Here is a 16,496-nt window from a genome sequence, read left to right as displayed (position 1 = left end):
ACAACATTTACATCTCACCTTAGGGCCTTGGTGGGTGACACACAAGATTAAGGCTCATCACCACTTAGGCAAGTTGCAGTTCCCTGCATCCAGTCCATCCCAGTTCCATCCCAGTTCCATCCTACTTTGTAGCAACTCTAACAAAGGAGCATTGAGCCAGCAGTTCTGTAGAAAGCGCTTCAAGGACTGCTTATACATATTACATGATTATCCTAAATTGCTTTCTGGAATCAGTGGACAAGGACAAACAACTTGAAATTAAATTCAGGTAAAAGTGCTGTTAATCAGGATATCTGTGATCCAGGTTATGAGTTTTCAACCAGTTCTGGATGGGGTTGTGTTCCCCTTGAAGAATCCAGTTTAGGGGTGCTCCTGGACCCAGCAGTCACCTAATGGTGACTGTGGCCCAAAGTATCTTTACCCACCTTAGGCTGCTGCACCAGCCATGGCCTTTCCTGTGGGAGTCAGAGCTGGTGATGTTTATCTATACACTGGTTACATTAAGCATTAGATGACTATAGTATGCTTTATGCAACTTACAGACCATGGGCCAGATCTGGCCTGTCAGACCAAGTCTGGCCCACACAGAGCAAAGCTTCCTGGCCAAGTTACTGAGTGCTGGATATGGAATGGTAGAACTGCCCACTAAGGCTCAGAGTCCCTGTACTACGTAGCATTGGAACTCTGCGATACCAGCCAGAAGCTCCACCATGCCCCATCTGGTATAAAGGAAACTGGACAGGAGGCCTCGCCTCCCAAGCCAAGCTCTGCACAAGCCCCTTCCAGGTGCTCACTGATCCAGAAGTTCTGCAGTGACATGACGACATCACTGCCAAACATCTAGTCCCATTAAAGCAGATCCCTCCAAACCCTGGCCCATGGGCCAGATCCACGGTTCGGGAGAAGCCATCCGCGCCATGAATGGGTCTTACTGTTCTGGCATGCTGCAGCTTTCTGTGTTCTCTGATTAGGATGACACAATGCTGAGAGCCAGCGATTTTCAACCACTGTGCCATGACATGTTGGTGTGCCATGAGAGTTTGGAGGAGGATCATGGAAGTGCTGTGTGCCTTGTCAATTGTCAAAAAACTCAGTGTGCCTTGACAGTTTTAGCACCTTCTCAGTGTGCTGAGAAGATTGAAAATCACAACTCGGAGTTGGTTGCAACTGCTTGGAAATCCAGGAGCAATGCCTCCTGGGGCATTACATCATAGATGTGACCACCCAGAGTGTTGCAGTGGCCTGATTGGGGGGACGGGGACAGGAATGACACGATATGGAGAGCTGTGGCACCCTGGAACAGTAAGTGGCAGTCGTGCCAGGGAAGGCATTCCTGGTGTATAAAAGGTCTCCACTTTGGAGACCACTACTTTGAAGGGGAAGACTGCTGAACCCTGCTTTATGTGGAAGTGTTCTCAAAGTCAAATTGAAAACTTCAACTAGTGCAGAATACCAGGGCGTGAGTTTTTACTGGTGCCAAGTGGTTGACTGAGTCACTCTAGACTGGGTACTGGTCCATTTTTGGGTGCAATTCACAGTGTGGATGACAGCCCTAAATAGCTCAGTGCCAAGGTATCTAGACGAATGCCTCCCCACCTTATGAAAATGTCTATCCCCTGAAGTCAGCAGGTGGGTCCTCCTGTAGGTGCTGCCACTATCACAGGCTGGATGGGGGGGGGGTGATACCAGAAAAGGACTTCTCTGTGGCTATCCTGCTTGTGGAACTCTCTACCACTGGAAATCAGATTGGCTCCCTTTATGCTTATGCTCTAACAGCAGCTGAAGCTACCACCTCTTTTAGCATTTGAGGGTTTACTATTTTTGCTGCATTGCTTTCTTACACCCTGTTATAGTGTTTTGCACTGTTCTATTTTTGTTTAACTAAAAAAAACCCAGCCCATTATTCTGTAAGTCACCTTGAACATCTCCCTTTCAAGACAGGAAAGGCAGGTGTAAATATTTTAAACATACAACTGTTCTTAAACAGATTAGGAAATGCTATTCTTGTGCATCAACCCTGTAGACTATTTGGATGGTGAATCCTTTGAGGACAAAATAATTGTATTTGGAAAACTGCTGCAACTCACAAAATATAGTAGAATAGAAATCTATTAAGTACTGTATGTCTAATCTAAAAGCCCTCTCCATCTAAGTTTGAGACTACAGTACTTGGCTCATTTATGGGTGCAGAGGAGGTGACCTAAACAACGAATGCCAACATACTTGAAATGACCCTCTGCCCTACATCCTTGTTTCACCATGACTTCTATGAATGACCACAGATAAGCCTTTACAAACTGTTTACAAGTCAGACCTGCAGAGCCACACAGATAGCTGCCCCTTAGTTGGGAATGCTCTTACCTGGGAAAATCTTCTAGATGCAGTAAAAGGCATTCTAAATTCAGGGTGGGGCTATAGCTCAGTGGTAGAGCACATGCTTTGCATATTGAGGTCTCAGGTTTAATCACTGGCAACTGCAGGAAGGACTGGGAAAGGCCCTGCTTGAGAAGCTAGAAAGCTGGTGTCTGTGTGTAGCTATTGAGCTAGGCTTGACAGATGGCTGACTCAGCAGAAAGTCACCTGAGGGAAAATTTTTCATATATATTATAATCTGAGATGCACTGAAGGGAGTGGAAACATACCTTGAGAGGGCAGACAGGTTCTTCATGCAAAATTTGTTAGTAGGGTAACCTACAGAGACAAATACTTAATCTCAATTTGCCCAATGAATTGGTTAGATTACATCTGAATTTGGATTTTGAATGAAGAGCAATGCCCCATCCCAAGCCCTACCAGAAGCACGACACTTCTGTGCTTACTTAATATATATATAGCTTGGTATGGCAATATCCAAGTGAAAAGTAGGGTACCTTCTGCAGTCAAGGCACTGGCCCAGAACTGTTTACACTCCAATTGGAGGCTCTCTAAAGTTGCAGAAAATGGTCCCAGCCATGCTCTGCAAGAGACAAAAAATTGAGTCTTTTGTCTCTAGTCCTTCAGACCCAATCCTATGCCAGCCAGTGCTGGCAGAATTCACACACATGCTGTTGCAAATATACCATAAGGCACTTTGCACTACTGAGAAGGCCTGCAGTGCCAGCAGCAAGGCTTGCTGTTGCCACTTGGAGGCTGAGCCCACCAGACCAGGTAGGATCTCTGCTGGGCAGTTGGGGGGGGGGAACAGAGGCAGGGGAGGCAGCAGTTTAAGTCCAGGAAGTGGCAGGGATGGCAGCCACTGCTACTGCCATATCCTATCCCTCCTCCTGGGCCTGAAAGCCTGACCTGGGGCAGCCTGGATTTGCACCAGTGATATTGCTGGTGCAGATCCAAGTAGCTCATAAGGGCTGCACCTGGAGTAAGGGGATGATGTCCTCTTCCTCCGAGACCTCCTGCAGCCTCTACTCCTACACTGGATGCAGCAGAGGCTGCAGCAGAACTGTCATTAGGATTGGGCTGTCAACATGCTAACCTTTTAAGGGTGCAAAACTGAAGTAGCTCAGATATCCAAAGCTTGAAACACACTGCACTGTAGCATTCCAAGCTCAGTCCATTGGTCAAAAACTGGCATTTGATCAGACTGGTCCCCATACTGATCCAATGAGATGATCATCTCCCATATGTCATCGTGACTTTCCATATTCAGAATACTCCGATGACAACCTTGATTTCCAAGAGGAACCTACAGAAGTTACTGGTGGTTGCTCTACTATCAAAACACATTTGATGTTCACCAAGAGGAGCAATGCAGCTTGTAGTGGTTGGGATATTCTGATTCCATTTAAAAGTTGGCAATATCAAGTTTGACAGGTTATCTCCTCCAGGAACTGTAATCTTTATGGCAAGATGAATGTTCCTTCATTGTGCTTTGGGATCCAATCTTGGCCGAAATGTAGGGTAAACAGAAAAATATTATAGGATAACATACATATCACTACAAGGTCTCTACATTTTGTTTATTGAGACAAACTAATTAAAAGGCACAAACATGGGGCATATGTTTACATGACATTATAACAAACATATACATTAAAAGTGTAGGAATGTGTTCTCTTCTGCTACACAGGAAGTTCCTAAGCTTTTATATATACAAAAGTTGTACAATTTAATGTCCTAAGGTACAAAAGATCATTTATAAAATTATTTTACACTAAGTTCTATTATTCCCCCCCCCTTTTTTCTATGTAGTCTGAACCCCTAGAACTGTTTTCACATAATGATCTGGGCATACATCTCCTGACCCCAGACTTCTGCCTCAAAAGAATGCTGCTTTTACATTGACACAATGGGTTTTCAACACAAAAAAACCATAGACTTTGACCCTTTCAGGCTTGCCAGCATCCCATTAGAATCAAAATACTGATCACTGATGCACTGTCACCCTTGTTTGGATCAAAAGCCATCTCCCTTCCAATTATTTCTCACTTCCATCTCAGTTATAAGTATGTTTGTATAAACAAAAGGTTAAAAAGTGACTGCAACATGATAGCCTGAAAAATAACTGCTTCCCTAGATTTTCATCCTACCTTATGTACAGATAAAAAGTTGAAAGAAAAAATATGTGTATTTTGTGACCATTCATAGGGGTGGGGTAATTACTCCTTCACTGGAAAGGTCAAACAGTTACTTGGAACCCCCCACAAATTGATTACTAAGAGTTAACACAAATAAGAACTAAAAGTAAAAATGGTGGGGAGGGTTTGTTTGCAAATATTTACAAAGTTGAAGAAATCTGCACAACACTTGATTACAGAGGGAAGAAAGATTTTTTTTTTAAAAAAGGAACACAAAACAAATAAGATGCACACTCTTGGCTTGTCCTGAAGGGGCATCCTAACTAGTTAGTGGTTAGAATAAAAACTGTATACGATTTATAATATAAGACAAAAGACTTCTAGTGAACACAACCTGCTTGCCTGTCAACAAAGTCAGCAGGTTCTGATTGAGAGAATCAGGGCATACACACGTCACACCCCAAGCACCTCCACAGTCTTCAAGCTTAAAGCAATTTTTCCATATGTTTCAAGTCCATCTGCTCTTTGAGAAGAGTCCCAAGGCGGATTTTGAACAGACACTGCATTCACATGGATTTCCTCTTCCACCAGCCATGGCTGTTCCTTGCCAAGCATTAAGTTTTTTTAAAAAAAGAAAATATGTTGCCTATGCTGTTAATATTCCCTCAGGGTAATATGCCATGTAGTATTTACATCTCCTAATATCAGGTCACAATCCCTATTATTATATGCTGACGTTAGAATGATAAGTTATCATATGCTTTGCATATCAGAGCTGGTATCACTTTTCCCATAGGGAATTTGGCCTGAAATCATCATATTCCCAAAGGTAAAAATGCATAATTATTCAAAATGCATTTTAAAAAATAGGACCATGTACTGCATTTACTTAAAAAACACTACAACATTACTTTCTGAATCAGAGGGACATGGAACTCATGAGTTAAATGAGCCACCTCCACCCTGTGAGGCTTTATCTAAAGCCTTCTATAGTGTTTTATTAAAACCACTTCTCCCATTCACAATTCCTAGGTTATCAGTAACACTAATTTTCTCATTAGACTGGGTTTAACTCTCATTTGCTCCTCTTTCAATACCGCTGCCAGATTAAGGAAGGAGAGCAAGCCCAGTGAAACGCTTATCAATAGCCCAACTAAGCACAGGGACCTATAATAGACTTTTAAACTGGTGCATGATTCCTGCCCCAGGCAAACTAGTCTGGTTTTATTACCACTGTTAACTAAAAACAAAACAAAAAAGATAAACTGCTGGTAAGGACTTGCTTTTCATTCCTCTTTAATACTGTTTGAGGTTTTATTTTGTGTTTTTGTTTACCAGGGGGGAGAAGTTGGCAATGCCTGGGGAAGAAAAGGCATACTCTCCACTGGTCTCATTGCTATATTTAATGGACCGGCCAACGTCATTGGTGTTGGGAGATTCATGGGCGAGGTAATAGTGACCGGATGTGCTATGTTGACTGGAGCAGTTACTGGAGTTGGTAAGTTGACAGGTGTGGTGAGCGTTAACGGCGAGGTCATGGATAACGGACTGGTTATAGTGACAGGGTGGCCTAGGCTCATGGGGCTGGAGATGTTAACAGCGCTCGATACATTGACCGGGCTTCTCATGTTCATTGCAGCAGCCACTGTGACTGGGTTGGTGATCGTCCCAGATGCCACAGAGGAGGTGATATTGAAAGGAGTAGAAAGAGTCACAGGCGTAGTGGCAGCAGTGGACGTTTGACACAAGTTAGCAGCTTCTAAAAAACAAGAGAGATAGATAAAAAGACCAATGTTTTTACAACACACACATGCACATAGGGAAAGATTCTGAACCTCTGGCAGGGCAGCCTTGGAATAAGACTCACTGCAAGTTTGTGGGCTCCCACCTGTACTCTGGCAAACTTAGCCCTCCACAAATCCCTTCCCACTGTGGCACATGGTCTCTTCCATCAACAGTTTATGCATGAGCAGCAAGAAGGTTTTGATCACATCATTGCAGCCCAGCCAGTGACTATGGAGGGCTTGCAGATGGACAGGTTAACTGCCAGCCTGCATCTTGCTCAGGTTCCTTGGCAAAACCTTTCAACAAATCTACATACTCTCTGCTTTGGCAACTTCTTGTTCTTTGCAACAGTAAGTATCCACAAACAGCATCTATTCTAAAATATAATAGTTAAATGCAGTAATTTTACAGCCTAGGATAACTTTAATCATGCAACCCATTTGAATTCAAGACATTTCCAGGAAAATTAGGGGAAAGGTGTTTTTTTTTTTAATATAGAAAGGGGTTGTTCATAAAAACAGCACAGTATTAGCAGAAAAATCCTCTCATGAGGAACATCATAAATAGAGGAGAGTGTACATACCGAATGGTACGTACTCTATAGCCTTCTCAAAGGTGTACTGACATTCTGTGAAGGTTTTAAAAAGCCATTATTAGGGATCAATACGCAAAGCTGGTTTCACTATTTACCTGCTTAATTTCAGTCTTAAGGTAAATTTAAACCCCAAATCAGTGGATTAATTTAGTTAAGCATAGCTGCTTACTAAGTTTAACACCCCAGTCAATAAGAGCTGCGCATCAAGCCCCACTGTTTCACAATTTTCCTGTTGGCTAGAATACACACCAGTGTTTCATTTGGAATTTGAGAAAGGGTTTGACTTGACAGGCATCCACCCTGGGGCTAGCTGCACAGGAGAATAAAGAGGACCTCTGCATGGAAAAGGTAGGTATCTCTGATATATCAGCACCACCTGCTGGTTAGCAACAGAACAATGCTTCCAAGACAGAAAAGGGCTCTTGGTCAGAGTTGGTGGAGAATGGATGAATGGACTGCTAAAACTACCAGTTCAAACATTTAAGGAGGGGATCTAATAACCCTTAGAAGTCTCACCCTCAGCAAACTTCAGACATGATGCCCAGGCATAAAGCCATTCAAATTAATTTGCTAGCATATCTAACACATGATTGAAATGTCTTAAATAGCAGGTCAGCATATTTCATGTGAAACTTTGGCTATGCCTTGCCAAGCCATCACTCCATTACTCAATGCAGACAAGCTATTTCACACTGTATGACTGAGAAAGGCATTGAGAGATTGCACAGTGTGGCAGAAGGAAAGACTGGTGCAGCTACAACCAGTATGACACCGCCAGCACCCAAGACTCCCGAGGGTGATTTTTAAAAGTTAGCTAAGAGGCTTGAAACTCATTTTGTTCCATATTTGCAGGATACAACTATATGCTGATATTCCAAGAAGGGGGGGGGGAGATAGCGAACCAGAAGTCCAGCCTTACCATACAAGCTAAGTAAATGTATCTGACCCTACCTTGCTTGACAGAAGTTGGCCTCAGAGTCTGTTGACTTTCTGTAATCAAAATTGGGAGGTGGAGGAAAGGTGTTGCAATTAAGCCATTCAATTATGTATTTCTCTAGTCCCTCCTACTCTTGTAAAACCAAACAGGCTGCAGTGGTGTATGAGCACAGGGCTGACAAGTTTGAAAATCTAAAACTAGACCTAAGATTTGAGTTTGATACTTTCAATATCCCAGGTATTCCCAATCAACTAGTGGCAACTGCACAACAAATGAGATGCAATATTGCCTTATTCCAATTCCGAACATTGGTTCATTTAGTCCAGTATTGTCTCTGACTGGCAGCGGCTTCTCAGGGTCTTAGGCAGAGGTCTCATCTCTGCTTCCTAACTCTTTTAAACTTGGAATACCAGGAACTGAATCTGCATGCAAAACATATGCCCTTCCATTGACCTATGACCTCTCATGCGCCAAGAGTTGTCACCTACTACATAAGAGGGCTGCCAGCACCCCAGTCCTGACCACTATTTCTTAGGATATAGTGCATGCATGATGACATTCAAAAATATATCCCAGGAATTCATTCAGATCCAGGAAGAGGAAATGGAGGCTTCAGCTAAAGGCATGTCTGGACACAAGTTAGATTTCTTTGTAGATCTGATCTTGGATTGTAAAAGACAACAAGCAGAACAGCAGTGCATGCAGGTCCACTGGGACCAACATCCTGACATAACCCAGGAAGTCATTCAACATACTAGGATAGAGACTGAATGAGACTTCCTTGCTCATTTTGTGGTTGCTTTGCGCTGTGCCTGGTGTTTACTGAGAAGCAGGACCCAACATCGCTGCTGCTGAGTGCAACCGCTACCTCCTCACGTTCCCAAGAAATAAACACCTGTACTGATCGTGTTGCAAGAAAAAGTTTGCTTCAGATAGGGTACTTCCATACTGGTCTAGTTTTTTATTTGCCTTGAGGAATGGTTGGAGCCTTATACTTCTTGCCCAAAACAGCCACCTACAGAGTCCCAAATCAAACTTCTGCCTACTTCCCTGTTTCCAGGCTACAAAAGTTGTTCTCCCCATTCCGTATTGGCACCCATGGCAGACTGTTCAGGCCCTTACTCAACTCCACCTGTGACAACTGTCACTGTCCTCTCTACAAGTTGCCTGAAAAATCACCACGTTACATAAAAAACAGGGTGATTGGGGCAAGTTGCTAGCAACCAACAACAGCAAAGGCTACTGAAGTGGCAACCGCAGAAGGAAACCGCAGCAGAGTTTTGGTGGGCCTAATGTGACTAGAAAATTGCCTACTGAAAAAACTGAGGTTCAGCCAAATGCTTATTTGGGAAAAGGTAAACCCCAAGATCTAAAGGAACTGTGTGTATTAGAACATGCTGATATTGTGTAGTGGTTAAGGGTCCCCATTCAGACCCAAATTCAAAATCCCACTCAGCCACAACGCTCACTGGATTATCTTTGACACTTAACCTAATTTACCTCCCAGAGCTGTTGTGGGACTAAGTGTAGAGTGGAATCTAGGACCTGCTGAAGGATTTAGCATTCCAAAAACTAAGCTTTCATTCTGTGGAGGAGTTAGAGGAAAGGATGGCCAGAGAGATTAGAAGGTAAATGATGCTTCCATGGGTCAAAAAATAATGCCCAACTCCATGCTGTACACCTGATATCATACATTCCTTCCACCTCCCTAAATTCTGAAATCTTACACCTTGAAAGCAGAATGAATAAACTATGCAAGTATTTTCAACTGCACTTTCCCAAGTGTGTCCTGACTAACACGAGTCTTGCAGCATCTTTGAAGCCTTATTTTAGAATCAGCTGTTGTGAACTATGGTTCACAAAAGCTGATGCTGAAATAAAATGATTAGTCTTAAGATGCTACAATAGACTAATACGGCTTTCCTTCAAAAGTTATAAGCCTGATGACAAGGGCTGTAAGAACTGTTCTTGCATGTTGTTTAAGAACTGGACACTGATACACCATCACATGCAATCATCTAGTACACTCTTTATAGAGTAAATTAATCAACAGCAATGGAAACCAGTAATGTTTAATTAAAATGGACCACTAAAATCTCAGTGAATTCAGATTGTTCTGTAGTTTCCATGAGTATGGCAAAAGTCAGACAGTAATTGCTGTCCTTATTTATCCATAGGGAAAGTCAACTTGGCACTGGTTTTCATTATTAGAGCTTTGAAAATGGTTGCAACAATAAGAAGATTGATATTTCTTTGAACAGAAGCCACAACAAGGCATATAACAGAAATGCATTTGATTCAGGAGAATAAAGTGGCAACTTTCTTAGAAGCCCATATGCCAAGAAGAGAGAGAACAAACTGGACTATATGAGAAGTGTGATGCTATGATCCTCCAACAGGGTTTGCCAACATCTCCTTCATTTGTGTGCTCTCCATACAGTTAAAAGGAGAGCTACCAAAGACAACTGACCAAGGCTATAGTAACAGGAGACTGCACCACATTTTTTGTTCTGTATAAAGCACAACAGCAAAAAATAAAGTGCCAAGGCAGTTTCCTATTAATGCAACAAGTCAGGGGAGAAAGAACAAATGGGTAAAAATGGTAGCACAAGGTCAAGATACCAAGCACAACAAATGCATTCAGAACCAAGGCAGACCATACCTAAGGCTTAGCTAAGATTAAGGGCATCACTGGCACAAAAAACATTTATATGCCCTTTTCACTATCATGACTTCCCCAAAAGCTGCAGAGAATTCTCAATTAGACTTCCCCTCTGCCCCTCCCCCCCACCAGAGCTGGAGAAACTGCAGTTCTGGGATATCGGCTATTTACACAACAGGCTGAAAATTGGTTTGATTTGTCTCAAGCTTTACCTAAAATGCACTGTTGGGCGTGAGGCTTTACTGCGTACAAAAGGGATTAACCCAAAGGTATTTAAATCAAAGTTTTCAATACATCCCAAACTCCTGATTTAAGCAGACAATCACATCAATAATCCTTTTGCTAACCTGTAATAGGACTAACACCTCCCAACCTGGCTCCCCTAATTGGGCAATTCCTTGAGGTGATTAAGAGGTGAAGATTTATGAAGAGTCAGAGTGGTAATGGCAGAAGCCACATGGTAATCTGAGGTTAACTGACATCACACAAATGTGTTCCCTATTTCTTGCCCAGTATATAGTCACCATTACATTGCTGGCATTAATTCCAAGGTCATATTTACCTTTCTTCCTTGCTTTGACAGCTTCTTCCCATAATCTCAAGGTCTCTACCTGCTTTCCAGGCCAACTTGTGACATGTTGCTGTGGCTGCTGCTGTTGCTGCTGCTTCTGGTTGTTGCTCTCTTCATTCATGCATGCTGTTCCAGGCATTTAAAAAAAAAAGGAAGACATGCACACATATGTACAAGTTAGAGTCTTGCCCATAAAAAAGAAAATATTTTCCTGAGGTTTAGAACCATGCTTGGAGAGCTTGAGGGGAAAAAAAGGGGGGCAGGTTTCAGACAAAGTTACTTTGCTTCTTGGCATTTCCCCCAAATTATGCCTCCATGAACAGGAACATACATAGCTGGCCTTGTTTGTGCTTGAATGGTGTTTCAGAGGCAAAGAATGGATAAACATACAAGATGGGGTGTTCTCTCTTGGTGGGACAGCATCTGCTCTCCATGCAGAAGGCCCCAGGTTTAATCTCCACATAGGGCTTCGACTCTGTAGAATTACAGCCAGTCAATGTGGACAATCTTGAGCTAAATGAGCCAAGTATCCGTGACTCGGTATAAGGCAATCTCCTGTATCTCTCATTTCTAGGTTCAGCACACATATTCAAATGATGGGGATGGATGGAGACATTTGCCTAGTTGGGTGCAGCACATGCTGGGATTTGGGGATTTTTTCTGCTGGAAGATTCTGGCTAGGAGTTCTGCATCCTCTGTCGACCAGAAAGTAGCAAGTGGACCACAGCATATCTTCCACTCACCTCTGCCCTAGAAGGCTCAAGATATATGCCTTTGTTCTTTGTCAAACTTTCCTTAAAGAGTCAAAAGTACTTCTTTCCTGTTTACATCCCTCATTTAATATATTGGCTGTATTCAATACATACAGGGTTGACGAGGGCACCCGGTTCAAATCATATTACTTACAGACTTAGACATGCTGTACTTAGACTTAGACATGCAGGTGGCATTACTTAGACATGCCACCCTAAAGTCTGATGCTGACAATTTCTGGAATAAATGCAGTCTTCACCCTGACTGTAAAAACTGACAAATACATTTTCTTTTACATTTGTGTACAGTTCTGCCTCACTCACTCTTGTTCCTAGGACCCAGTTTTTTCTCTTTCAGTTGAATGTCTGTTAAGGGATATAGGCTTATTTAATTCATACAGAGTGGCTGTTACATGTCCTTGAGCCCTTGTGATAAGGGTGAACACAAAATATTTAAATGGGCCTTCCAATTGGAAGACAGCCAGATGCTGCAGGAATACAGACCCTGCCAACAAAGTTTCACAATGTAACTATGTCAAAATGGGGTGTCCAATCCTTTCAAAGGAATAGGGTGCACACAAAGCCAGGAACTTGCAGCTGTTTTCTTCCAATGATCACAGCTGCGGCTAAAACAGGTGAATAGGAGATGATCTAGTGGTGTTGACACAAGTGTACTTCAGAGTAGAGCAATCAAGAGTAGGTGGGCAGAGCTGACATGGAATAAGTTACAGGTGAAAATGAGAAACCTTTGCCATAAATGCTTAAACAAGTATTCAATCTCACTATGAAAAACTGAGAGCAAACTGCTGCATATCCTTAAAAAATGTATTCTTCCCAGCACGAAGCATTCCCGATCTAATAAAGATATCCAATTTAAACAGTTTCTACTCACAAGCAGGGAGGTGTAGATTTTCTTGCTTGAAAAATCCAAATTCTGCAAAAAAAAAAAAATACAAATGAAGCAACCCACAATTTAGCCAATAAACACACATAAATTTACTCCCTATTGTAAAAGCTGAGACATTCTTTTTGCACAAATAAATTGGGGAGAGGGAGGGTGAAGTAGTCAGGAAAGAAAAGAAAGGAGATACAAAGGAGGGTTATGCAGGGGCAGGATAACACAGCCTATGTGGTAGATACAGGGTTATATTTTAGACATGGGCAAACTGTTCAAATGCTTGTCAAGTAACGAAGCTTGCTGTCAGTGCAATCTTATGCATGCCTATTTAGAAGACCCCGTAAGTTTAAATGCACTCCTAGGTAAGCATGTACAGGACTGCAGCTTAAACAACTTATTTCACTTTAAATTATCCTCACAGCATTATTGCAAGTATATAGCAAAGGATATATTCCAGTATTCAATGCAATAACTTACACCTAACCAAACCACACTTAGCCCTATGACAAGGTAAGCATTAGGGGGATAGAAAGATAAGGAAATGCTTCTTCCACTACATGGATTCCTGTTTCCTGATATCTGAACAAACACTTTTGCTTCAATCTTGTGGGCTGTAACTTTTTAATCTTGCATTCTGTGTTTGGGCAACCATAGAAGTTTATAAAATATACTAGCTGACAGTATTTTTGCTAGCTCGCCCACACATGCCTGTGCCTCTGTGGTTGGGTCTACATGTGGAAGAATGAGGCAATTAAGTGAATTTGGACCACCACAGGTGCAGGATGCCATTTTTGAATGCTCCCCAATTTGTGCAAGCAGAGCATTAACACCAGCAAAAAAAGATTCTACTCAAGCCTACTCCTTGAGGTGCTAGCTTTCTGTTTGCAGGGATTCCTTTTTTAAACACACAGATGGGCACCTAATAATGTTACCCGTATCTGCAGTGGTACAGTTGTTCTAAGAGCTCAGTTCTACCACATCATTCCACTCCATGTGTAGATCAGATTTCATTTGTGGCCCAAAGACAGAAACCAACTTCTGCCATGCTTCTCTGCCTAGCTGCTCAGGCACGAATCATTTTTGCCATATGTGGGCCAGTCCATCCATTAGGTGAAGTGATGCAGGTTTCATTGGTGGCAGACTGCAGGGGGCAAGAAGGTGGCAGGTTTGTGGTACCCCACCTCCCTCCAGTCTGCCATGGATGCAACCTAGACTGAACAGCTTTCCACCTGTGAAAAACTAGCAGATAGTGGATTACCCACCTCCTTACCTTGCTCCAGGCACAGTTTCTTCAAACACAAGTGCAGGACTTCCAGTTTGATTTACAGGCACCATATGAACAAAGGAGCTTCTTCATTCCTTCAAACCCTTTAAATCAAACCAGAAGTCCTGCACTTCTGCCACTAAAGAAACTGCATGAGGGGCTGGGTAAGTGGCTACTTTTTTATAATTGTGCAGAAACCATGAACCCAAGGCAGCATCAGGCAGTGTTCTGTGTCATGCCACCAGTGACCACGTGTGATTGTCCCGTGGCTATGTTACAAACCCATGCTTCAGTTCTGTAGACTGAGACAGCAAGCCAAATCAACCCTGTGATATACCCATGATAATCAATCAGGAGTAGCTGAAGCTAATCCACTGCCTAAACTCCCAAATTCTGCTGCCCTCTGACAGCACATGCAAACATGCCTTCTAGCCACACCAATGTACACCTTGCCATCTTTGTTATTCCTCCTGCTCCACCACTGTTTATTGTAGCTTGGCCAGGAGAATCTTGGAAACAGAACCTCTCTGCTCCCCAGCACTCTTTCCACTGGCCACTTTAAGACAAGAAGCAATGAAGAAGGAGCAAGGGCTGAAACCCCTCCCCGTCCTCCCCTCTTGCAGTGTCCAACTGAATAAGAGAACGCAACAACCAGGCAAAGGTAGGAGACACAATAGGTGGGCACAGAGCATCTCCTTTCAACTTGCTGTTTCCTCCAGCCATGGCACCTGAGGCAAGGGGTTAAACTGGCCTTATGGCTGAACTACCTTGTGAGCAATGCAACTGCATCCATACAGGTTCCTAGGTTGCCTGCTCAAAACAAAGCACCTTTGAGCTTCTGAACGAAGAACTGAAGAAACAGAAAAGGCTTTTGTAAGTAGTGGACATCTGAAGAAAGCTGCTGGGCACCTAACATCTTCAAGCTCTGCCTCAAATTCCAGCCTTAAATAAGCATTTGGAAAGTGGCAGTTTCTTCATTACTTCCACTGCTAAACATGACTGGGCATTTCAGCTGGAATAACTCAAGATTCTCCTGCCTGTCCAAAACACACATCAGAATGAATGCTTTTTAAAAAAATACACTTGTTTAATCTTTGGCTCTGGCATGCCAGGACAACTGAAAGAGCAATTCAAAGCCTGCTGAAATCAATGAAGTGCCTTCCACCAACTTCAAAGGGCTCTGGATAAGGCCTTGTATTCCACACTCAAGGACTGGCAAGTTTTCAGACAGTTATCTGTGAGGCAAAAATTTGTGAAGCCCTCTTGGTCAAAACAGGGACTCTCATCTTCCCTGGGCTATTTGGTAAAAAAGTTCTCACTATACAAATCATGTCATTTACTGTAAATGTTAAATATACCACACACACTAGACCTGATATACATGCAAGAGGTGAAAGACGCTGATAAAGAAATAAGCAGTCACTTACTTTTATTGATGCCTTGCTTACAGGTATTACAGTTGATACTTTGGCTCTGCCCATGAGTCTTTAAGTGGCTGGTAATATATGCTGCACTCAGAAGTTTACCACAGATATTACACGACACCTTTCCTTCATGGCGCACCATGTGTGTCCGCAGCCTGTCTTTGGTGGCAAAGGCAGCTGTACATGTCTACATGGAAGGCAAGAGAAGGCTGAAGGCAGACTGTCTTGCTCCACAGCATACCAAGTGCTTCTATTTACTTACATTAAGAAGCTCACATAAGTCCTTAAGTCACACCACAAAGCAGCCCACATCAACATAATGGGATTCAGTTTGAAACCCTTGCTCCACAGCATACCAAGTGCTTGTGCAATTAAAGCACACCAGTTTCTCTTCACAGGAGGACATAACTAAGACTCCTGTTATATATATATATATCCCAACCAAAACGGTTACTCCTGCAGGAATAATGGCAGCCAAGCCAGTATGTGGTAAAGTGGGAGGTCTCATTCACATGAAAAGTACTGAACAATGAGGCAGCCACTAACAGGGCAAGAAGCACGTTTTAAAGTAGCATCTCTTAGCAACTGTTTCAATCCATCCCAGTATAGTGTCTACTAACGATGGTTGCTGGTGTCTAGCAAGCCCATCTAGAACTCATTCTTTTTTGCTAGGTAAACCACTGAGAACTTGTTGAAAATGGTTCAATCACCATCCTGGGTCTGGACTGTACTATTTCAGATGGTTGGAGATAGGGGAGGGAAGGGACTGCATGCTTAAAAGCTCTTCCTCACACCATGAAACATGGCCCCAACATGGAAACCAAAAAGTCTTGAGGGATGATGTTAGCCACATTACCCCCAGTAGTGAAGATACAACTGTTCCCAAATTATGTAAAAACACCACTTAACACTGGAGGTGGACGTTGTGTGTTCTCCCACATAGGAAATCAGCAGGTCAAGAAGGCGAGGGTTGACCCCTTCTGCCTCACATCCTACTTTTCTAGCAGAGGAAAGTTCAGTCATGCAGTCTCAAGTGGTATGTATCTAGCCTAGCAACCTCTGCAACTTGTACCACTACTGCTGGTGTAAACATCTGG

At 42.8% G+C, this 16,496-nt stretch overlaps 1 protein-coding gene across 5 annotated transcripts in view; it reads right to left on the bottom strand.

Annotated features, from left to right (window-relative positions):
* Nucleotides 1–3,932: 3,932 nt before the first annotated feature.
* The window catches only part of VEZF1 (vascular endothelial zinc finger 1), a 31,295-nt gene continuing 18,731 nt past the window's right edge, over nucleotides 3,933–16,496 (bottom strand). For 2 of the 5 annotated variants that reach the window (XM_066635742.1, XM_066635744.1), the window contains exons 4-9: nucleotides 15,403–15,586; nucleotides 12,706–12,747; nucleotides 11,053–11,187; nucleotides 7,843–7,881; nucleotides 6,880–6,924; nucleotides 3,933–6,270 (exon numbers count right to left, since the gene is read on the bottom strand). In XM_066635742.1, coding sequence (XP_066491839.1) covers nucleotides 5,843–6,270; nucleotides 6,880–6,924; nucleotides 7,843–7,881; nucleotides 11,053–11,187; nucleotides 12,706–12,747; nucleotides 15,403–15,586 — 873 coding nt within the window. In that variant the 3' untranslated portion in view covers nucleotides 3,933–5,842. The remainder of the gene's footprint in view (nucleotides 6,271–6,879; nucleotides 6,925–7,842; nucleotides 7,882–11,052; nucleotides 11,188–12,705; nucleotides 12,748–15,402; nucleotides 15,587–16,496) is intronic. The other 3 variants (XM_066635746.1, XM_066635747.1, XM_066635745.1) reach the window with 2 other exon arrangements.

The sequence above is a fragment of the Tiliqua scincoides genome, chromosome 8 (assembly GCF_035046505.1).
Source record: "Tiliqua scincoides isolate rTilSci1 chromosome 8, rTilSci1.hap2, whole genome shotgun sequence".
Taxonomy (NCBI): Eukaryota; Metazoa; Chordata; class Lepidosauria; order Squamata; family Scincidae; genus Tiliqua; species Tiliqua scincoides.
Note: the sequence above shows the minus strand (reverse complement) of the source record. Positions and strands in the feature narration are given on the sequence as shown.